This window comes from Falco peregrinus, chromosome 3 (assembly GCF_023634155.1).
Source record: "Falco peregrinus isolate bFalPer1 chromosome 3, bFalPer1.pri, whole genome shotgun sequence".
NCBI lineage: Eukaryota > Metazoa > Chordata > Aves > Falconiformes > Falconidae > Falco > Falco peregrinus.
The window spans coordinates 20,390,193-20,415,058 of NC_073723.1; the positions used below are offsets into that span (position 1 = coordinate 20,390,193).

Here is a 24,866-nt window from a genome sequence, read left to right on the forward strand (position 1 = left end):
TTAATGCTGTACTGTATGACACACAAAAATATCCATGTATCAAGTATATCATAAATACAAAGTACAGAAATTAATTTCCTGTAGGTCTTTCACAGATTTTGTTCTGTGCCACATATTAATCAGAGTTTTCGAGCCACTGCTGCCTCATGAATGCATACTGAAATAAATGCATTCTCATTTCACCAGCAACTTAACTGCACTGGTTGAATTTGTTCGATATATTCTGCATGGATATATTTTGAAATTTGGGCCTGACTTACAAGATTAAAATTAAACGGAAATTGTATCCTATATGTTTAAGGAACAGCAAACTAGCTAAAATGTTTTCAACATTTTCCTTTCCATAAAAGATAAAGAAAAAACCTGTCTACATCAGGCTGAATATTGTTAATGGACACACTGTTCTCGCATGGCTCAGTCCCAAATTCACTCCAGTCAATCAAGATTGTCTTTTAGCTTGAATAAGGCCCAAGGGCATTCATCACATTCTGCAGAGCTTTTAACATAACAAAACTTTGAATTAATGTATTATAACAATATCTTCATGTCTCATCCAATATCAGCACCTCTTCATGCCAGTCTCTATTGTAGATGCAAGTCACTACCTGCTACAGCCTATCCGCAGCCTACACATGCAGCATGCATAAAAAGAAATGGGAGAGAGGAAGTCATTTGTCCAAGGCGACACATCCCAATCAGCAACTGAACCCCCACCACGTGCCATCTCCTCTTGAGGTCATTGCCAGTCTAATAGTTAATAAGGCAATGGCAAGACTTACCTGCCAGTTAAACATTTTCTGTTCAGCTTAGATACACACTCCAATTAATTCACAAATATGGGGGTTTCTTGACTGGTATTAAAACAAGTTATGCATGCTCCACTATTTTATGATGTGATCTTATTCATGAAGACGCTGCACTCAGCATCTAGCAACAATATAAGCAAGCAGCCAAGATCAATGATTGTGTTTCAAGAGTCAGTAATATATGCTGGTAACTTCTTAGCTGCCAAAGTGTAAAGGCAAATAAAAAAGCACATATGTAATTTCTTCTTAGATCTCCTCACATTAAAAGGATGATAACTTTTTTCTTCCATCCTTTGGTTTTGTCCATGTAGCCCACTGCACCCTTTGGGTTTTGATACAATCCTCAGTACCAGACATTTCTGCAACTAACCCAGTTCTTATGCTTAGACTCACAACACTGTATGGCTGCTTAAAGCTCTAAAATCAGTGCTTTAAAGAAAAAATCCTAAGGTAATTACTGTAACATGAGAGCAGATCACAACCAGTAAAAGAATATATGAAAGAATTTTCGAAGGACCTCTTGTATAGGAAACAAAACCATTCAGTTTGCTGGTAACTGCAAGACTACACTTCACAGATGACAGTCCATGTTCTCAGGATCATGTCCTCTAAAGTATTCATCCTGAGAGCAATTCCACTGACTACTACATGATTTTAGCACTGCCATCAAAATGAAAAATAAAAGCATTAATCACCGAACAAAATCCAGAATCTAACCATAGCTTAGTGATACTTTGAGTTTCTCAGCAGCTACTGCCTGTTTTCTTTAAACTTGGAAATCTTCCTGGAGCAAAATTTACCCTTATCTCATGCCCACACTTATGTATTCATAATTAATGAGAAAAAGGAAAATATGAATAATTCTTGAAACTACACATTTTACCATCTAGTTGCATTTCTCTGGAGACTTTGTTCACATCATCTTGTGATCGCCCATCAGTAATGACAACCAAAACCTTTGGGATGCCCCTTCTCATGCCTGCCTCTCCAGTAAACAGGAATTCTCTTGCATGTTTAATGGCTTTGCCTGAAACAGAAAAAATTGACAGCATGCTTCTACTGTGACATAAATCCAATTTCTCTTGGCTTCTCATATCGTATGTTAGACATCGATAAAAAGAGAAATCTGTCAGGTCCTGAGCAGTCTGTAAATCAGCGCACTCAGTAGTTATTAAAATAGAGATTCAGAAAAGTTTAATTTTGACCTTTGAAAATTTGATGACTTCAGCCATCAGTTTCTCAATCTAGAAGGTGAAGATCAAGAGCATGACATGTGTGGGAAATGGTATTCTGTGCAGGTTAGAAGTAACAAAATCTTCCCTTACTGGATTGTAGGGCCCAATCCAGGTAACAACTGGAAGTGCCATTGTAACATTTTCTTGAGTAAACCGAAAACGTGTTATTTTGATATGACTGAGACTGGAATGCAATGCAACAGCTGCAAGAAATTTCTGTGCAGTCTGAGAATAATAAAACATAGGTTTCCAACTAAAACAGATTTTAACCCTTTCAGCAGTCATCTTTAATTTCTTCACATCAGAGAGCTATGTTAAGGGATTAATTAAAATATAACTCCATTCAGTTAACAGACATCTTCCCCCAGCCTAGTCTTAAACATACCACTGAGGCTTAACTGTCCTGGCTTATAACCAAGCAGATCCTCCACTCTGTCCACTGTTTTCTTCATCCTCCCTCCCACCTTATCTCCCCTCCTACTTTTCTACTTGCCAAGCTGATTTCATATTGCTCCCCATTCCACCTCCCACAATCCGCAAACTCACTTCTGCCTTGCTGCCTTTCTCCTTTCTTCCCTTCCTCCTTGATCCTTGACATCACTGCTGGTCAGAGGGGTGAATACCCAGCAGCAAGAGGTGAAGAGTGTCAACTGCAGATTATGAAGACTTTCTAACTTCAAAGTTTAAAAAACTAACCTTTCACCTCCAGCTTGGAGATAACACGTTGTCACTGGTTTTGCACTTATATAAACCACTTAGCAAATGGGAAAGAAATACTGCACAGAAAGAACCAGGGAGAAAATCTGCATCATCATCATGACCTTTCTCACCTGTTTTTGTATTTCCTCCTTTGTAGGCTATTTGCTGAATAGCTTCAAGAAGAGTCTCTTTTGTTTTGTATGCATTTAATTTAAATTCTGTCCTGGGATCATCACTGAACTGAATTATTGCCACCTGTGCACACAGAAGATGTGTTCATTACTAAAGCACCACCCAGTGTATAAGCAAAAAGTAAGTGAATCAGTGCATTTAAAACAAGATTTATCTTGTAACTTTGGTTCATCCTTAAATTGAAGCCAGAATTTCTTTTCTTTTTAAGAAGCTTTCACTAAATAATGTTTAATTTTACTCTCTGAAGCCTTGGCAATAATCTAACACTTTCTGGTTTCATTCTGCAGCAAACAGGATGAGAAAAGTAAATACCCACTTTGGCAGAGCACTCTCAATCAAGCCCAAAAGCAAAATCCTAGTTACAGTTGCTCACATGTGTACAGTTACTCATACACAAAACTGCAGGGACTTAATTCAGTCTCCACAAATTAATACCTGCACATAAGTAAATTAAGTTAGGAAGCAATACTGAAGCAAGTAATAGAAAGATGCAAGACCATATTCTGAAACAGTCTCTCCTAAATATGACGTTACATGAGTCCAGACCCTGTATTTCAATACTGTGCACTAAACCTTTACAACTCACAAAACATATATTGAACCTCATATTCTGTAAGTGCTGCCCCTTGTTTAAAAAGAGCTATTCACATGCTTAGGCTTAAGCTTGGGCTTCAGTTTCTGAAGCACCATGGACTACATTCTGCGAAAACAGCTGTACAGCAAGAAACAGTAAAAACTGAGCATTCTTCAGGCTTTGGACCAGTTAAAAATAATTTTCAATGCAATCCCAAACTGCATATTGCACAAGTAACACTTCAAACAACAGTAGATTTGCCAATAATCTTTATGGAGCAGATTCAAGCATCTTTAATCAAATACATAAACCAAATAATCATTATAAATACTGTATTTTATTTCAAGCACTTTAGACTCTGTAGAGCACGTGATTTTAAATAAACAAACCTTTAATTTTCCTTATCAATGCCATTTTTAGCTTATATAGAAATAAACACCACAGTGAGTACCAATACCAAAAACATTAACACAACTGAAATCTCATTAGAATGATTTAGAGAAGACCGAAATGATACTTAGCTTTCATGCTAGCAAAACTCGTATCATTAGTTCCACCATACGGTGTGTATAGAAGAAGATATTGGGAAAAAAAGTGCTGTCCTAAACCAGTTTATATCTTCAAATGAACTGTGAAATGATGTCAGTTATTTTTTTTATACATTCCCCTTCTGGTGCTACAGTAAAATACCCTGTCAAGTCTATGCATCCTCTGTGTCTCTACATGTGGATTACCTGTGTTCCATCAGGACCAATCTTATCCAAAGCTCCAACCGTGCTATAGAGAAAGCTAATTATTTTATTGAAATTGTCATCTCCAATACTCCATGACCCATCCACCAGGAATGCCAGGTCAGCTTTGGCTGCTTTACACACTGAGAAAGAAAAGCAAGCATTTTGGAATTAGAGCAATGCTTTAACTCTTCATGAAATCTCATATATCACTTAAGAAAATGCAACTGTCATGAAAAGCCCTTGTTTAATGTTAGTTAATAATGCTTTAGCAAACAGACCTGCTGGCATTGACTTCAGTGCAGGTGTAGAACCATCTGAGCTCTGCAAGGGGTGAATGGCCTGCACTGACAGATCCTATCCCAAAATACACTTCAAGGCATAATCGTTCTTTAAAATCTGGCTAACCATTTTTTTTTTTCAGGTTGTTAAGTAAAGTCACACGTGAACTTCTACAATCCCAGACTCCTTGACTGTGGAGGTTCCCAGGGGGAAAATAGCCCTTTCAAAAAGTTACGCTTAGTTCCGTGGTGCCTAATGCTCACCTTTCAACTGCACTATTTAAGAGCTGCACAGGTTTCCCTCATCTCATCTTATTCCAGCATGTTCTTACACAAAATGGCCTGCAGAGCTGTACACCTGCTCACACAAGTTGCCCACTCTTTCTTGGGAAATGGGAATCTTCAACACTCTACGGATTCCAAGTCTATTGCTTGGGGCCAGAAACAGTCTCAAAGCAAAGTTATGTTTTTCAACATACTTCATCTTGAAGAAAAATGTTCATCTAAATCCAGAGAATGGGACAGGAAGATATGTACCTGTATTTCTTCTTTTCTGTTGATTAGTTCTTGGATTTAAAAAAAAAAAAAAAAATCTGCTGCTATGCAGTTCTACAACACAGACACAAGGTCTTTTTTTTTTTCTATGTACTTATGGGTTACATTCTCAATTACTATACATTGGTTTGGTCCACCAACTTCAAGCTAATGAATTTGACCCTCAATCTCCAACAGCGATGCTCCCCTCACAGAAATATTAATAAGACTGCACAAAACACTATGTGTTCAAATGATAAATAGAAGGAACTCTACATTGAAAGAGAGAAGAAACTGAGCATGACAACACTTTTCTCATTACCTAAAGCAGACATATTTTTAAAAATCATGCTGCTTTAGAAGTTTAATTACCCCAGGATGTCTGCTTCAGTTACAAACAACGTATGCTTTAGGACTTCTGAAAAAAGAAAGTCTCACACTTATTAACCCTCTTTTCTGCAAATTTCAACAATACAATAAACATGACAGACTTCTGGCTCATTAAATTTAAGCCAGCTGCCTTAACAGTCTTGCTAAAGCAAATACATTTCGAAATCTGATCCCCACAGGTCTAAAATAGTGTTAGAGGAAGAAAAACATTGCATCAACACCTTAAAATTATTATAAACCCACATAGGCAGCACTTACCTTCTTTCGCAGGAGGGATTGTAGGCGGTGGAGGTGGTGTTGAAGGTGTTGTTGGTGGCTGAGTTGGAAATGGTACTGGAAGAAAAAAAGAAGAAATCTTTTAAAATGTTTTAAAGTCTAACATATTTTATCTATATTAAACACGGCATTTTCTACTCATCTCCACATTCAAAATTCATTCTCTCTAATCAACTAGTTATACAATTGCAGAGAAATGCAGGTAAGGATGTGCATGTAATGTCCTCCTCTACTGGACAGTGCTATTACAGAGCCATTAATGGCTGCATTTCAGTATGAATGGTACAGTGACACAACTGAACTGCTACTGGAACTTCCCCTTTTTGTCTTTCCCCAGTGGAGCAGGCCATGTGGCAGCCCTATTCTTGACCTGGTATCCATAATTCATTTTGTAAAAGGTCAGTGTCTTTCTCCTTTCTGAACACAACCAGTCCTTAGTCACAGAAAGTAGGTCTCTACCTACCCTGGAAGGAAGATATTAGTCCAAAATAGAAACAGTGCAAAAGCAAGCCAGTGCCTGCACTCAGAGCAGATTACAGCCTGTCCTGATCAAGATTTTCCTGAATTTGGCGGAAGACCTTGTTTCCAGCTAGAAATGCAGTTCCGACCACATCTCTACGGGGCTGTGACTTTGTTGCCTGCAGCAACTTCTACTAAAGTTACTATGTAAAGTTTCTGAACAGTCTCATCCTTCTCCTGAAAATCAGCTTTGGAACGGCTACCTCACAGAAACCTAGCTGAATACATGATCACTGACTGACAGCTCTGCTGAATGTAAGAGCTCTATTTATTGCCTTTCAACACAGTCTTGGCTGAATTCTCAGAGATAACATGCATATGTGTTGACTTCCACAACAGTATCTGAGAAAAAGTTCTGCTTTTGTTCGAAGGCATTTTTTCCAATTTTTTTCAGTGCGATTAGCATAAGAATCCACAGGTGACAGAATATCATTCCTTCAAGTAAGACTATACTTGTTATTTGCTATAAGACATATAAGTTATGTCTATAGACAATGGATAGAGCTAGATACAACAACTTCAGAAAAGGCACCTATCTTTTGGAAAGATTAGTGCAAACAGGATTCATTACAATCCTCATGTCCGCATCCAAGTTGACTCCCACTGCAGCTGATGTGGGTTTTCCCATTGGCTTCAACAAGAGAAAAGGCCAAGACTCTGAAACACCTACAAGAAACTAACGCCCAGGACCTCCATGGCCACAGACAGACCAGTACAATATCCATTTAGAAAGACTCACAGCTGCTGTAAAGTGACTTGAAAGGCTGCTCTCTAAGCACCAGAGGGGTACAGGTCACCCTGAAGAGTATTTTCTTTTGAGATGATATAACAATTTGTCTGCATCACAAACCATCTTTCTCAAATGGACATATAGGCCAAGGTGTGTTCTTCCTTATGTCTTCTAACTCCTTGAACTGCAGAGCACACAAAATGCATTCGTCCAAAAAGCAGGAAGCTTGGCTTGTTCCTCGCTGGTCTGAGAATGAGCCCTGAACAACTGAGAAGTGGAGTCATGCACCTGTGCAAGTTTTTCCTATGTGTGGGAGAGGAAATTTATAAACTTGAAAATTATAAACATTACCTGCCCTGAGAGAAGGGTAACAAGATCGTGGTGTATAGTAATATAGTATGAGAGGAAGGGTATCACTGAGATTGAAAATGGGCTTGAAGAAAGAAAGATAATGTTAAAATATTCACTCTGCTCATGCTATATTTTGTTTTGCAGTATTTTGAACTCATGAAAGCAGGATCTTCCCTTAATAAACAGCTGTGAGGGGTTTTTTTTGCCTGTCTTGTGTTATCGAGAATAATACAAAGGTTGATTTGTTGGTTGGTTTTAAAATACATAAGTAGATGGGGTATCAAGGTGACATTTAAGTGTGAATTACTCAGACACTGGTGACATTTTACTAAATAACAAAAGCTGCAGGATACAAAACTTTCTCTGCTTCATTTTTCCGGATCTGCCTTGCCCCTCCCCCCTCAAGTCAGAGATTTTCAAAGTATCCCCTGGTGGGACTTTTTATGAAGAAAGCTAAACCATCCTCCCTGTTTTATTTTCATTAAGAAGTCCAAGACCGTTGGTGAATGTGACTCCACAAGTAACACACAGCAGTGCTTTAAGAATCCTGCACCTCTGCTACTCAGCTAAAGGAAATTGCATAGGAATCTGTGGGCAAAGGGCAAAACATGAGAAGCAATCAAGCATTATCGATGCTGGCTGAAGTCTGATCTATTTTACTCACATGTTGTCTCCATGATGCTTACAGCAGGGCCCTCTATCTCCTGAAGCTGTGTGTGAACACTAATTTTGTATTCAGTTCCAGGCATCAGCTCAAAGAAACAATGTCTAGGCGTCCCTCCACCGAGATTTACTTCTCGCTTTTTCCCATCTGGAATTAGAAATGAAACCATTAAAACCTTTATTCTGTTTTATTGAATAATGTAATTTAAGTCTGAAATAAGAAGGGGACATGACAGTAGATGAAGGGCAAGTGGTTGACATGAATTAATAAACTACATGTTGCCTTATTTCTGGAAATTCACCTCTGTGCAGAGGTGTCTGTAACATTTCATCCTTCATATTAAGTAGGAGCTAAGGAATGTGCCAGATATCTGCAGGAAAAAAGATGAATTTCACCCCATGCACTGAAGTTAATAAAATCACTAACACTGTCATCAATGGGCTTTGGATCTGGTCCTAAATTATCAGTGCCTAACGAGGAATTGTTGCATTATGTAATTCTATGGCATGCTTTGTCTATGCCTCTGGTTCTCAGAGTCTGTAATGTGCTTAGTAATTGCAAAAGAGACTGAACTTGTATTCCAGCTTTCACTAGTAACCACCTAACAAGTTGGTTAAGGGACAGTATTTACAGGGATCCAAAATTAATTCTGCTAAATTCTGAATTGGAAAATGTGTTGACAATGGAAAAAGCCTGGGTACTAGAAATAGCGTAAAATTTCAATAATAAGAAAACCCTCAGCACAATTCTTTATCTGTAGCAGAAAGAAGTGAAATACAAGCAAGTGATCTCATCTTTTATAGAGTATATACTAAAAATGCCGAACGGTCATTCACTGCTAAGGAAAAAACACCTGATGTTTATCCGGAGGTGTTACATTAGCAAAATATTAATTGATCACTGCCTGAATGAGACACACACCCAATCTGACAAACAAAACTCTTCATAATAGATAATAAAAAGCAATTGTTCACACTTTAGCTTGTTTTGCTCACATTTAGACTCTTGGTTCAGTTAAAACAATTCTGGCATTTCTATATGATGAAAGCAGGATGTTGGCTAGCTCTCAGATGAGAAGGAAATCTGTGCTGTCTTGTGCCAGCCAAGATCTCTGCTTTCTGAACAGCTTGTCTGTATTCCAGGCCTTCAAATAAACTTTATCACCATCCATTTGCCATTCCACAGAAAGGTCACTATTTTTTTGCAACCAAATTAGTACTATTTTTCTTGATACCTTTGATGGATCCCATTGAATGTTATTAACTGCACTTCTCTCAAAGTATCCAAGTTTTTAATTTGTCACCATTCAAAAGATCACCGATGTCTACTGGGGATAAGAGAATTAGTCTGCACAAATAGTGACTTCTCCATAACCTCTTCTGGCTACATCTGAGAAGCAGTGATATAGAAGAGACTCTAATTCACATTTACACAGCCAGTGCTAAAAGCATCAAGACACCATGTGTTGCCACATAAAAATATCTCACATTTATCCAGATGAGTAATATTACTACAAGTTGTAATTATCAATCAACGGAATGAGAACAGACAAAACTGGACACTCTTCTGACCCAGTGAGCATGGTCTGAATTCAATTAGAGCTTTCTCTACCCTTCTACCCTCCTCTCATGTCCATCCTAATCCTACAAAGCTATCACTGATAGTTCATGTACAATCTTAAGATGTACTCAGGTCATCCTTTATCCATCTTCTGTCCCTCACAGCAGTGAAAACTCAGGTAAACCCTACCTTCTACTGACAGATCAAACTCCCTCCCACAAAGAGGACAAGTTACCAACATATGTTTGATATAAAAGGACAGGAATGCTACTTCTACTGCTGGAACTTTCAGTGTGTACACAACTCTCTTCTGTCCATCATTTCCAGTATTTCAGAAGCCAGTCTACAGGTTCAACTGCATACAATTTCTTAACTTATGCAATTCAATTGTCTGGGTTAGGCTGTATCTGCGTATTGAATGATTTAATAACTCACCCACAAGCGATTCTATAACTACCCTGTATGCAGTAGCATGTCTGTGAAGCTGCCACTGAGCACAGAGACTAGTCATGCGGACTTGATAGGAATCCAAATTTGTCACACCCAGGTACACTGAAAATTAAATACCAAAAAATTAGATTTATGCCTCTAATAAGACATACAAGAAAAAATTACAAAGAATTATAGTGAAACACTTGTGCCAATTCATTTTTAACAAATAATTTCAATAGCTGCTTTAAAAAATGATGTCAAGAAAATCCAAAACAAGAAGAAAAAGAAGTGAATCTTTAGATCAAAAGTTTGGAGCGTAAGTCAACTGATAAGACTAATGAACACTGCTAAAAATTCAGTTATTACAAATAAGCACAAAAATATCATCAACAGCAACATTTCTGTCAAAATTTAATTTAAAATTGAGCTTTAGATTTAAAGAATAAATTATATATACGGCTCTAGGAAAAAAAGAAAAAAAAATGACTAAATAGATTTTCCATTAAGGAGATTTATATCTACTACTAGGCATATATGTTTGGCTGATAAACAGTAACAACTGCTTTATGATCCCTGTCTTGCTAACATCCAGCAGATTATTTTAAAGCTTGATAAAGCTTGATTAAAGCTGATAAAAAGAGACTTTCATTTCAGGAAAACAATTTGCACACAACTGAGAAAGTCTTCCTCATGAAAATTTATTCAGGGAGCAGCACAAAGACACAGTTATAGTGAAAAACAGCCTGTAGAGATCTGAACAGCATGAAATCATTCTTACAGGTTTTGGCTACGCCTGTTAGGGCATCACTGAAGCCTGTTGAGTATGAAGCAAATACTTTCACACTGTACTCTGTTCCACTGAAGAGATTGAGAATGAGAATGGTATTAATATCATCCCCTACAAAGGTCTCCAACGCAGGGCCAGGAACTGCAAAAAGTTAAATAAATTAATTAGCAGGTAGTTAAAACAAATCTCAAGACACATCCAAAATTACATGTGCTCCTAAAGGTGTTTTTTTTTTACCATATACAAAACCAAAGACACTCTGCTCAGTCCTTGCATGGATAGAAGCCGCAACACACTTGGGAAATTCAGCAGTGGGATTCATTAGGGCAGGGCTAGACACTGACATCTGTTAAGACCCTTTTGTTCTGCTTCAGTGACTTACTACTGCCCTAAATAGGCAGCCAAAGATCTCCTCAGTTTGACAGTGTGCCAGGACCAACAGGGGGGACAGAAGATGCCAGCCAGCAATACAGTCCCTAAGGGGTGCTTATACAACAGCATCATTTAACACTGTGCAAAGATGATAATGAAAACAGAAAAGAATAAAAGTTTCCCAAATCAGAACTGCAAACAGGTCCTTTGTCATGTTTTTTAGCTGTTCTGGATACACTTCAGAAACCAGGCAACAGCATCATCTTTGGACAGTACTTTAGTCCCTTAATGGTCACACATTTGTGTTTCACTCTCAATAGAGGACCATGTTTTTCTAAAGAAATTCAAAGGAAATTGGGTGCCTTGTCTAGCTGCAATGTGCAGGTAGGCAAAGGATTCAGCACACACAAAATGGGCAACAAATAAAATGTCAAGTATTCGAGACGTGTAGAGTGTGTAGAGTGGAAATAAAAGTCAAGGAAACTAAAACTTTGTATTGTGAGGGAAGGGAAGATGAGGAATAGGAGAACACAGAAGAGAGGAACAGGAAAAGAGCAAAGGTAGTCTCTGAAATAAATAGAAAGAGTCATGGTAAAAATTACATAAAAGAACAGACTGAAAGAGTTGGGTTTGATCAGCCTTAAAATGGGAAGTCTAAGGTGGAATCTTACTGCTGCCTACACCTGCCTAATGGGAGGTGGTAGTGAAGACAGAGACAGGACGTCTTCCGAGGCAAACAGGAAGATGGAAAGAGAAAATAAGCAAAATCTGCAACATTGGAAATTTTTACTAGATATCAGGAAAGACAATTTTACAGCGAGGGTAGCCAAAAGCTGGAAGCGATGCTTAGAGAGGTTTTGAAATCTCCACTCTTGGAGATATTAAAAACTTGACTAGACAAAGGCCAGTGAAACCTGTTCCCAGCTGGCCCTGTTTTGATCAGGGACTTAGACCAGATGATCTCCAGAGATCCCTTCCAACCTGCATCATTTTGTGACTATGAAACTTTCATAATTCAAAACCTGAGACACCTAAGTTAATAGAGCTTTCAAGGCTGTTAACTGCAACTGTTAGATTTAAGTACAATATTCAGAAAAAGATTATGTCAAGACATTGTACCTCAAAAACAAATGACAAAAAAAATCAGTTTAAAAACTCACTGTTGATAGGTTTGTAGACAATTCTGTAACCCATTGTTGGTGATGGTGGGGCATCCCAACTGATACGTAATCTGTTGTACCATTCATCTGAGACACGTAAATTTCTAGGAGCAGACAGGGGTACTAAAAGGAAACCAAACAGCTTTTACAAGTGTATCTCATACAAGCACATACATGAAACTCAAGACATGCACACAAAAATAGTGCAATACCCAATACTCTCAGATTTACAGGTAAAATTGCCAGCATGAAAGCCTTTAATCAAATACATCCTTGGCATTATGTCAGTGCATTAATGGTGATATATTTAAGAAAGTTAAACCAAGTTACACCAAGGATCAATTACAAACTTTGATCAACAAAAAATGAAATTTCAAATTAAATCCCAAATTTGTCCCTAGCTTTATTTTTCAAACTTAAGACAATTCAGAGATAATTATCTTTTATTTATATAGTTTCTTTCAATCCAAGTACACTAAAGTTTTAAAAGTATAAATCATGTTCTTGTGAACACAACACTTTCAAATGGAATCAAAGGAATGATATACAAGTGATTTAAGTGTCTGCACAAATAGCATTTCAATTTAGGCAGTTCAATAGAATTATACTATCATGACCAGCAGTGTACAATAAGATGATTTTTTACCAATATGCAGTAGAGAGGGAACTTCAGTTACAGTTGAGTAATCTTTTGGTACTTGGTCAGAACTCTAGAGATAATGCAATCGCTTTTATAAAGTTCAGCAGCATTTCTAATGACCTTTAGGAAGTAATGATCTCACACAAAAGATAATCTCACAGTACAATGGTTGGTTTGATACTATGCCAGCAGGCATTGTTTACTTTATTTTCTGCATTAGTTGGCTTGTCCTTGGTGGGCTGTCTATCAAGGACTTACCAGCTTTATTACTCAACAAGTTTCTGCAAACTCACAGTATTTGAATATAAAATACAACCTGTCAATTAGAAGTAACCCATTGTTCATAAATCAAAGAGCTGAGTTTAACATAAAGCTTGAGTTATATAAGTCATGTAAAATAAGCCCACATTTATACTGAAATATATTACTACAGCCAAGGAAAAAAGGCTAAAAAAGTAAGCCTTTCTTCATGGATGTTCTGGCCAAAGCAGAAAGTTTGTACTTACGAGTTCTGCCAGGAGCTGAGACACTGACTCCTTCCCCGTCCGAATAGATGGGAGTGATGGTAACTTTGTATTCTGTATCAGACAGCAGAGGCTGAAGCAGAAGAGTGTTTTGCCTCCCAGGCACCATTACCTGGACAGTCAGAAAAACAGAAACAATCAAGCTTAATGACTAGAGTTGAAACCTTTTTGTACCTTACATGATCTCTGACACCATGTTCCACTAGTATTGCTGTATAGCTTGCATTTTAAAATATTTCTGATGCTCTACAGTAAAATAAAATAAACTATCCACCCTTTTAACAAATCTACTAGTTATACCTGAGTAAAATAAAACGAAGAACGTGCCTATCGGATAACACAGTTTTATATCAAACCTATGAGCCACTACACCTCCATAAACCACTGGTACTATATGGATGGTCAGTATTTAAACAATTTTACTGTAGAGACAAAAATCCTCTTATTGTATTTATCCTTGACATGAATATGATTGTCCAAAGATACGCCCATTAAGAAAGGTTGGTTGTTCTTTGGGGACAGAAAATCCTCCTTCCCTGAGAGGAAGCAAAATGAATTCAGGAGATCAGGAAGCATGAACTGAGGAAGCAGAATAAAACATGTTTGTCCCATCTGCATCTAGTCTGGGGACAAGGAAATTAATGTGGCTATACAGGAGAGGAAGAAGTACATCCCAGAAATAGCAGAGGATCCCAAACTGCCATGAAACATGGAAGATCTGCAGATGAAGTCCAACTAGGCAAATCATTAGAAGTAGAGAAGCTGTAGAAATCCCTCCAGGAAGTTTTCAGTGTGCTAGAGCAAATGTCTCAACCCACTGAATTAAGCACTGCTTCTTTTAATACAGTACAAGGTTTCCCCATAAGCAGCTATTTCTGAAACTCTTCAATAGATTACTATATTTTAGCCAGAGCTTCAAAAGCTAGTATCACAATAGTGGTGGAAGAGATGCCCAAGTAAAGCCTTGCAATCTTTTAACTTGTCAGTAAAATTCTAATCTCAGAAAGCCTCCAATGCCTGAATGGGAGCTACCTAACTCATGGAGTGGACATGGTAAAAAAAGATAAACCAATCCTATATTTCCTGCACCAAACCTATGCTCTGAAGTGGCATTGTTAGAAGCAACAGTCCCAAAGTCCAACCTCATATTTTGGACCCTCCCTGGTCCCTGTCCACTGGGTGAATCTATCATCTCAGCCATCAACTGAACATATTTGGCAAGAAGCTGAGAGACTATAAGCCCTTTAAACTCCAGAGGGGAAAGCAGAAGCTGAGTCTAAAAGTGTTTCATTGTTTCAAAGAAGACTGATGAATGTGATGATGGCAGCGTAAAATTTTCTGAAGCATATACTCAGACAAGAAAGTTCACATCAGTTTTAAGACTCCAGGATACATTCAAACTACTACCAATTTTGGCAAGTGATGCACAGAAGGAAATTAATGTAGTACACCCAGGTGTTGAGACTTGTCAAAGAAGTACTTCCTTCATTGATCAAAACTGGTTTAAAACATCTATATACATGTGCATGAAAGATTCCTGTGCTAAACTCTTCCATACGTATACTCAAAACACACAAACCAATTTCTGAAAAAAAGAACGGCCAATTTTTTTGTTTGTTTTTTAGGAGAGGGGATGCAAGCATTGAGAACTCTCTCTCTTCCACATGTGCACATCAGAGATCTTCTACAGAAAAGTACAGTTTCCAGCAGTGAGAAACATTCTTGGCTTTAAGAAAGAAAAAAATGTGATCCTTCCAGTATGTATAGCACACCCAAGAACAAACATGCAATTTAGAGCTTGACCCTTCTGTAGGAAAAGTATTCTATTACATTTTCTAGTCCCTGATTTTCAGCCAATTGCATCAAGGATTAAAAAGCGTATTAATATTTTTATGGAAAGGGAGGAGTAACTGAAATTTATATTACTGAAATCAGAGCCAAAAAACTTAAGCATCCACCACAGAATTGTCATGCTGTAGTATATTTAAGCCCAAATTCCACAAAACTTTCAGGTTCTGCTTAAGAAATGTACTTAAATTTATAAAGACTCCACTAAAAATTGAACATCTGTGTTGTTTTATTGATATCTGTGTTGCACCTCTCAGGCGCTTGAAGCTACATGATAAAATACATTCCTTCCGTTTAAAATGAGCTAAATTTTAAGTATAATATCACGTCATTCCTTATTCAGTAAAGTATTTATGCACACGATTAATTTCAAAGATGAAACACATGCTTAATCTGTTTGCTGACATGTGACCAAAGATAACAAGACTTGAGAGTGTACTTAAATAATTTGTAGAATTAGAGCCAAGATACCTACCTAATCTTACGATTCTATAATTTTCTTTAATGAGCTTTTGAGTCAACTCTAATATCCTTCTGACAGCCAGAATTTGAATACCTTTCCTACAGCTTTAGTTTCCTTTTAAAATAATGGTCATTGAATACTAAAACAGAACTACATTTGTATCATCCAACTGAATTTGATTAAGCTTCCCAAAGCTGAAACTGTAAATGTGGGATCTGAATTTCAGAAACTTTGGGTTATTGTCAGAAGAACAGTATCATTTGTACCCTTATGCTATGTAAGCCTGCCACTGTATTGTAAACTATACTATTGTATAGTCAAGGTAAATTCATAAATCATGTTTTCCAGTCTGAAAGCACTACATTGAAAGTTCATTTTCAGATTATAGTTGAAAGATATGGCTAAGAAGTAATTTTCTACCAAGATCTCATAAAAGATGAATGAAACCAAAATGAAAAAAGACTGATTCATATTTTTCTAGAAGAAAGATACTCAACTAACTCCTTTTAGTGTTCTTCACTGATAGAGCCTGACACAGGGCTAAAAATGTTAGCTGTTAGACATCAAAAAGAATATCCCATATTTCCAATACTACTGTTCTATGAGCAGAAAGGAGTCACATAACAGACACAGAAGGAGAATGATATGGGGAATACTTTTGCATTCTGGGCTATTTAGTAAGAAAATAACCTCAAACTATGCAATTTGATTGCATAAATGTATCTACATAGAGCTATCTCAAAATTTTATAACAGTTTTTGTGGAAGCCAAGCACTGCAATATTAAGTTTTCCCCAGTTAAAAAAAAAAAAAAAAAAAAAAAAAAAAGTACTTTTTCTCCCAGAATTCTGAAGTTATCTCAAAAATTGTGAAATCTTACAATAATTCAGCTAGGTTTTCTTTTTTTTATTATTTGCTTTATGCACAAAGGAGTACATGTAGCATTCTTCATTCTTTCAAGTATTTTCCAAAATCTCGATCACCAGAAACTTTTTTTGTGCAAGACAATTTTAATTTTGATCATGACGAGGTATTAGAAAAATAACAAATATTCTTAGGCACTCTGGAATATTAAGAGTTGTTAAAACACAATCTCAGGATAGAAAAAGGTCTACGAGTAAAATATCCCCAAAAGAAAAAAAAAAAAACCACCAAAATTTTAAAAATTAAAAAATACAGGAAAAAGGACAGGCAGCTAGGTTTTTAACTATGACTTCCTTAAACATCTGTGTGACTGGGCCTTGATCTTACATTTGACTGCTGTTGCCTGCAGTGCAGCAGGTACTATATGAATAAAACTTTGAAGTTCAGTCTCACAGTAATACCAAACATGGATCTTTTACTGATTGCAACAAGACTGTCATATAAGGAAGATCATGCCTTAGCAATTATTAAACAAACTTTCGGAGCTTATGAAGCCATTCACAAAACCCATACAGACCATTCTTACCGCTTCCTCAGCACGGTCACCTTTTGCAGTGAGATAGGTCACTCGGAACTGCTGAACATTGTAATCTGAAATGTCCCATATCACCCTCAGACTTGAGGTTGTTTCATCATCTATAACAAGGTTTCTGATTCCTGTTCGAAAAACTAAAGCAAAAAATATTTAATTAATAAGTAGTTGCAAGCCCTACTGAAGTCGTGGTGGGTCTGCAGATCCACAGGGGGGCAAATTCATATAGTTCAGTCATACTTGAGCTTAAGAACATAAAAAATTAGTAAACAAAAATATTACTAAAATAATAGTTATCCTATACTTCCATTAACATATATTACCCCATCTCCTTTGTTTATATTACTGGGCTTATGGAGCTTTAGAATAATCAAAACTCCACTGCAGCCAGAATGTTACAGAAGAGAAATAATCCAGAACCTTTGTTCCTTAAAAGTCCATTTTCTAATTCCAGGGAAAACAAACAGAACACTCAAAACCAAGCAAAATTCTGAAGAGTTTCCAAGATCATCTACATAAAGGGAAAGAGAAAACAGCTGAATTTTCCAAATTAGTCTCGGAATTCCTGTGTATGGTATTATTCAGAGTCCCTCCACCGTGTTACAGGTTGGCTCCTCACCCACACATGTCACGTGCAGGAGGGCTGACCACATGCAAAAGGGTGGTGCAGGAGCACAACAGTGTGCACCTTTCACAGGTGACATCCCTTGCACGGAGTCGACACCTCCACGAGATTTACCACGGCAGTGTGCTGACCACACTGACCATCAGAAACTGGGGATATCAGCTGCTTGGTAATACCACAGCTTTCTGCCCCTAGATCTGCGTGTGCTTGTGGGGAGCCTTAGGTTTTTGCATTCAGCATTTAAACTGTTGACATTTGCTGTTTACCTGCTGTGGTGGGCTTAGAAGTTGTGGTACTGGTAGTAGTCACCGTGGTAGGTATTGTGGTATCCCTTGCAACTGAAAAACAATACTCGGCTCACTAACAATTCAACGAAACATGAAAGACACAGTATTTATCTTGTATTTCTAACTATGACAATGAAACTATGTGCTCACACCTACGAGTATCCCACACACTTCAGGCATTTCAGAAACTACAAGGGAACTATTCATTTAGTTTACTTTGGGCACATATATTTGCAGGATTAGCATTTAGATCTACAGATAATACATGATTATAAAGTCTACAATTAAATAAGAATGCATATAGTTTCCCACATTTCTGGCTGAACCATGCATGATGACTTCCATATTGACCATTTGTCAAGGCTGTCAGATTAATTAAATTGAAAACTTTTTAAGGGTTCTCCACTTCTATCCAAGTAAACAACAGAAAGTACACTCAGTAGCACCAGGCAATATCAGCATCATTTGGTTTGTCTAAACAGAAGGTAAAAGATTATACCTGCAATTAAATTACTAAGAATCAAATAAATTTTTTAATTTGCACATGAAAAATACAGTTGCTTACTTAACCAAGTCACTATCCATGAAAAAGAATGGATAGAGTGAGCAATCTACCTGAAAGGCTGGCCCCTCTTTCAATTATAAACTATAAAATACACTGTACATGATTTTCAAGTTTTATCTTCATTACTTCCATGTTAATGTCTCAGGATGCCCTTGTAAGCTTTTTCAAGAAAACAGTATACTGTAAATGCCAAACATCTTAAATGAAAACTCCTGAAAATTATTTACTTTAAAATGTTTAACCCTCCCCCGAATCTAATACATCTTCTCATAAAAAAAACCCTGTTCAAAGATAAAATATTGAAATGTAGGATGGAAGAATATCTGTACAGATGCAAAGGTTATTAATACCACAGCTCAGATAGGGAGCCAAACCATCATTTTGATTCAATGCCATCTACCACATAATATTAAATAAGAAAAGTAAAAAATGCAGTCAGCAAAGACATAGTGCTAAACCACTACATCCTTCAATATTATAGCTACCCAAAGATGTACTATATTTTTAATATAAGATATATGCATTAAATATAGATCACTTAAACATCTCTAAAAATTACAATCCAGAGTTTGTCTTACATGTAGCTCCAAGAACAGCAACAACTTCACTTTCACTTTCATCATCAAAAACTGCCAGCAAAGAAACTTCATATTCTGTGTTGGGCAACAAACCCTCAATGACATGACTGTCTGCGTCTCCATTTATGACAATCTAAGTAACACAGCAAGATTAAAGAAAATCAGTTCTGCATTTGATTAACTTACATGAATTGAGAGACATGAGAGAAGGAAAATGGATCCTTCTTTAAAATACATGTAATCTACACTCAGATTTGTCCAAAGAATTGATTAACTATGTTGAGATTAAAAGTATCACAGAGTACATCTGGAAAAAATACTGTTAAGAATACTGAAAATGTATTTATTGTTTTGTGGCTAGCTTGATTATTCTAATGTGTAGTCTTACACTTTCACCCACAAGTAATTAATTGCTAAAGCTGACCATATGCATTTCATTTGAAAATCACTAAAATTCAAAACATTTATCAATGAAAGCAACACAGTAGGGTAAATTAACTTTCATTCATATTCCTACCATTCAGGCACTCTTATGACAAAAGTTTTCAGCGTGTCCACAGACTTACAAAATGTTTCTATACCAGAATGACAATCTGAGTTATGGTTCTACACATCTGAATGCAACTTGAAAGAACATTTGCTGCAGGCTTGGGGATTAATAGGATGTGCTGATGAGAAGTTTGCCATATGGTGTGAAGTTTTAAAGAGTAATTCTCCTTATTTCTACCTGTGATAGCAGCAGAAGATTCACATGTGCAATGTTAACTGTAAGCAGAAGGTTTCACTTCAGATTTTTGTGTCTTTATTTTATTGGAAGGAATCAACAGATAGGCAGGAGTTGGAGCTAAAGGAACTGTAAAGCAGAACGCAAGGAGCCTAAGCAGCAAGTCTGGTGAAATGGGCTGACTGGTTCTGGGAATAATTTTTAGGTTCCGCAGACAGATCCTACAATAAAACAACCTTTCTCTAGGTTAACGCTGGCAAATTTTTAAAGGTGGCCACTGTACACACAGAATCAAAGACTTATAATGGAAATCAAACAATAGATATGTACTGCATAAAACCTACTACTGCAGTTAGCAGAAACAGTGATTCACACTTTATTCTTTTAATTACCGCAGGAGATTTCCTGAGTTGGTCCTGGGGAAGAGGGACCTAAAACAATCACAGACCTTCTGAACTCAGATATGGAAAACAAAAGCAGAAAGAAATGAGTTGGGACCATGTCTTCTACAACTATCAAGTAATGAATTAGGCATCGCACACTACACACGTTCTGGCACAGGTTCTCTTGGGAAAATTTCAGAAACAAGCTTGAGCGAGTCTAGCTGTATACTAAGTAGGTATAAGTAATACCTTCCTTTCTAATTCCCCAGAGCCTCTAGTCGTGCATCAAATCATTATAAAATATCTATACATAGCTATTATCTCACACACAACTTTGGCATACTTTCTTAAGCATCGCTTCCATCACCCTCTGTTCCCCGCTAATTTAGCCCACAGAGAAGACCACAAAAAAACCCCACAAAGTACTGAATTTCCAAGCAGAGAGGACAAATAACAGAAGCAAGAATAGTAACAAGCATATGAGTATAGCAGGATGCATTCTCTACTGTAACCTAAAAAATAAAAGATCACTCTTAAATTTATTCTGGCTTTTTAGTGTTAATGCCCCACTAAATGCTCCTCACCCATCAGCAGTGTGGGTGAAGCCGAGAGGTGTGTAATTCTCACCACCACCCCCTGACCCCACTCAGCTAATTGGCAAGTTGGGTCTTGGGAGAAAGACAGAGGGAGTGCATGTCATTTCTCTGCATGACTGATCGCTTAGCTGGGAAAGAAGCTTAAAGAGGCAATAGCCTGGAGGTATTGTGCTATCCTAGACCTGACCCCATTAGAGAGGTCATGCAAGGAGAACAAGAAAGCAGCTTGGGTATTTTTAATATTTCGATGTACTAAAGTATTAGGGCCTCCAGCAGTTCTTAATGAATACAACAAACAAGTGGAACCTTAACAGTTCAAATATTTCTTGATCATTTATTCTCACACTCAAAGAACACAGCATAAATCTCACTTAAAAATGCATATGGCTTAAAGTGATTCACTGACAGCTACTTGGTGGAACTTAAACAGAAACAAATCAGTTCATCTACTGCAGGAGAAAATGCTAGGGGATGACCTGTGTCCACTCACTCATCTGCCAGCTCCTTGTTTTCCCAGCTCACTCTTGTAATTTCTTTCTTTCTTGCATGACTACCTCTCACTAGGTGAAAGGGGGAAAGAATCAGGCTAAATTTACAGAAAAAATGCCGCATAACCTAAGCTGCAATGACTGCTTTGTGCGCTAATGGATGACAAAAAGATGCATGAAACCTCAGGCCAGGTGCAAAATGTCATCTTCCCCACTGAGTTCTGTATCCAGATAAACAGTTTGCAGATGTGGCCTCTCCTCACAGTGCTGATGCCAAGAAAGCAAGATGTTTGAGAGAGTCATTAAAGACTGAGGAGTACAAAAGAAGCCAAAATAATGAGTAAATAAAGAAAGAAAGGGAAAAGGAAATGAGACAGACTACGAAAGATGAAAGTTTGGGAAAGGAAGAGAAAGTGTCTGTCTTATTCTACTTGGAAAAAGAGAATAGAACAGGAAAATGAAAAAAAAAAAAAAAAAGAAAAATCATTTAAAAATTCAGACCGATGAAAATGGCATTGTGGAGAAAACACGTAAGGGCCTAGAGCAAAAAATACAGCATGAGGTGGGAGAAAAGACAAAGAACCACAGAGAGGAATAAAGGAACAATATAATAAATTGGCTATGTGTAAATTCTTCCCTTTGCAACATTATGTAATTAAGGCTTCGCAGGCATGTTTACTGTGGCCAGCACATTAGGCAAATGTGGATCAATCTTTATGTGACAATATAGCTGCTCTGCAGCTAACGTCGTCTTCACAGCAAAGTGAAGGTCACGAACCTCTAAAAATTGAAGTAGCATCAAAAGCCATGCTAGTTCTACAGCAGTTGGCACATTACAGATTAGATTGATTATTCACAAAAGAACTCTTCTCTCCCCACGTCCTCTTCAAAAAGAAACTGGAATATTGGTTTGAGTTTGCTTTAGAGAGCTTTGCAGTGGAGTAGATTTTTCTGTAAGCCAATTAGCCATATTTAATTGGTAAAAGTTGTGACATAGGTGTCTTCAGAATGGAATTCTCTCTTCCATTTCATACCCTCAGGAAGTCAAGGCAACTCACCTCTTCAGCTTCCCCCCCTTCCAAAGGAATCCATGCCAATCTGTAAAAAGCAATATCTGATGAGGTGGGCTTCCAGCTGACCCTAAAACTATCTCTCGATGCTTCATCAATTTCCAGATGCTGGGGAGCTGGAACTCTTTCTGCAAAATTTTATGCAAAGAAAAGTGAGAGTAAATTATTCTCTGCTACTTGCATAGATGGCAATCTCAAGCATGTACGATTTTACTTGCAGTTTGTCACAAAGGGTATAACATGGGAGGCAGATAACAAAGGCACTATGGAATTCTTTGCACACTTATTTGTACTTAGGGAAGGGGGTTTGTAGTGGGGGAGGGGAATATGCACAATACATGCTCTTTATCTGCTCTAACTGGACAAGAGTCTTTGCCTGCTCTCCAATGAAGGAGCTCCATGCAACCCTCCGGTCCCTCTCCTTTGCTCAGAGCTCTGTGCACCATGCTCTTTTCTTTTCCACTACCTCAAAGCAAATTCCCAATCTCTTGGGAGATTTCCAGAGATTCTATGTGCATTTCCATTTGCAGCTTACACATATCAACCTCTTGTTCCATACATGCGTGTTCTCCCTCTTCCACCTCATGTTTCTCTTCTCTCAAAGTCCTTCTCTTCCCATTGTTGTGTTAGAAAACATTAATAAGTGTCATCAGTTATTAGTGCAGAACTACAGTTACAGTTCTGCACAACTATAACAGTGCTAAATGACTACAGAAGCCTTAAATGTCTTTTGGTGTTCCAGTTTCTCTGTATGTATATAAGGTTCTACCCTTTATTGCCTAGATAGTTCACTGGGTTAAATGTATGACTCAAAACTGATCACACTTCAGCTGGAAAGACAAATGCCATCACATGGAATGATGCTTCAGAAAGCTGGGAAGACAAATGCTTTCTACCTAATCACAATAAAAGATGTGGAAAGACTTAATGAACCTTATCCACACAAATGTTTTCATTATGTCAAAAGGCTACTCCCATGAACGAGGATGCACTTGGCCCCATAATAAAGGAGAAAAGAAGCTGAAAACTCAATGAAAATAACAGAAAGCATTCCATATATCTGAATTCAGTCACAGACACTTGCTGTTACTGGTCTTACTTTCCAGTAAAGTAAAGAGAGTATAAAAATTCTTCTTGGAAACCCTTCAAAAGTTCAGCAATACTCACTTGTGGTAAAGCTGCCAGTAAGTGGTTCAGATTGTCCTTCATCATACAGGGAGAAAATAGCAACAGTATACTCTGTAAGGGATGCCAGATTTTTTAGAGTATGGGTTGAAACATGACCAACCTCCTCCTAGAGAAAGCATAATTTGCAATAGATATTGATCACACGCTTTACATTATCAGTGTCTGAAATTCTGCTGGGTAATAATGACACAGAAAGAGAATGTCATGTAATTAGTAAAGAAATTCTGTGAAACTATGAACAAGTGTAATTTTGGGGCCATAAAAGCTGATAAAATCACTTAAGATAGACAAACTAGAGAAAAAGAAAATTTTGTTTACAACAAACTAGGGAAAAGGAGAATTCAGCCTTAGTAAGCCTCCAGGCTAGGAGCAAGGGGAGGAGTTCACTGCAGCTAAACCTATAATGTGGCCTAAAGGGTCCAGGGGTGGAGATTGTAATGGAAATACCTTTAAATGGTTGTAACCCATGATCTGAGTCTCATGTTATAGGAATGATATAGCAGCAACCACCTGAACCAGTGGACAGGCCTTACAAGAAGCAGCGCAAGTGCAGCAGTGACCTGACCTGAGCTGGCTTTGGTGCCCAGTAACTCCACACAACACAACACCTCTCCTGCCCCGAGTCACCACCACAACAGATGGAGCCCAAAGTCATGGACTAAATGAACTCCATGGCCATTCTGTGGTCATTTTACAGACATTTTACAGGGGTCGTCCATAGATTAAGGGAATTGTATCTGTGTATTATATCAAAGGATGGGAAAGGGAGTGGTGGGTAATGAGGATGTAATGGATAGTGTGGGAGCTGAGCATGACGTAAATGGTATGGAGTAAGGCGTGGAGAATGTGCTGGTTTTGGATGGGGTAGAGGTAATTTTCTTCACAGTAGCTAGTATGGGGCTCTGTTTTGGATTTGTGCTCAAAACAGTGTTGATGATACAGGGATGTTTTCATTATTGCTGAGCAAGGCCTTTTCTGCTTCTCATCCCACCGCACCAGTGAGGAGGCTGGGGCTGCACAAGAAGCTGGGAGGGGGCACAGCCAGGACAGCTGACCAAAGGGATATTCCATACCGTATGTTGTTATGCTCAGCATATAAAGCTGCGGGAAGGAGGAGGCAGCAGATGGAAAATTTGGAG

General features: G+C 37.7%; 1 protein-coding gene across 4 annotated transcripts in view; it reads right to left on the bottom strand.

Moving 5' to 3' along the window:
• The window catches only part of COL14A1 (collagen type XIV alpha 1 chain), a 123,730-nt gene that overhangs the window by 44,878 nt on the left and 53,986 nt on the right, over positions 1-24,866 (bottom strand). For 3 of the 4 annotated variants that reach the window (XM_055800415.1, XM_055800414.1, XM_055800417.1), the window contains 14 exons: positions 23,707-23,833; positions 22,528-22,667; positions 19,279-19,411; positions 18,115-18,186; positions 17,209-17,360; positions 13,440-13,569; positions 12,294-12,416; positions 10,753-10,902; positions 9,978-10,094; positions 7,983-8,129; positions 5,701-5,775; positions 4,241-4,380; positions 2,872-2,995; positions 1,690-1,833 (listed from right to left, as the gene is read on the bottom strand). In XM_055800415.1, coding sequence (XP_055656390.1) covers positions 1,690-1,833; positions 2,872-2,995; positions 4,241-4,380; positions 5,701-5,775; positions 7,983-8,129; positions 9,978-10,094; positions 10,753-10,902; positions 12,294-12,416; positions 13,440-13,569; positions 17,209-17,360; positions 18,115-18,186; positions 19,279-19,411; positions 22,528-22,667; positions 23,707-23,833 — 1,774 coding nt within the window. The remainder of the gene's footprint in view (positions 1-1,689; positions 1,834-2,871; positions 2,996-4,240; positions 4,381-5,700; positions 5,776-7,982; positions 8,130-9,977; positions 10,095-10,752; positions 10,903-12,293; positions 12,417-13,439; positions 13,570-17,208; positions 17,361-18,114; positions 18,187-19,278; positions 19,412-22,527; positions 22,668-23,706; positions 23,834-24,866) is intronic. The other variant, XM_055800416.1, reaches the window with a different exon arrangement.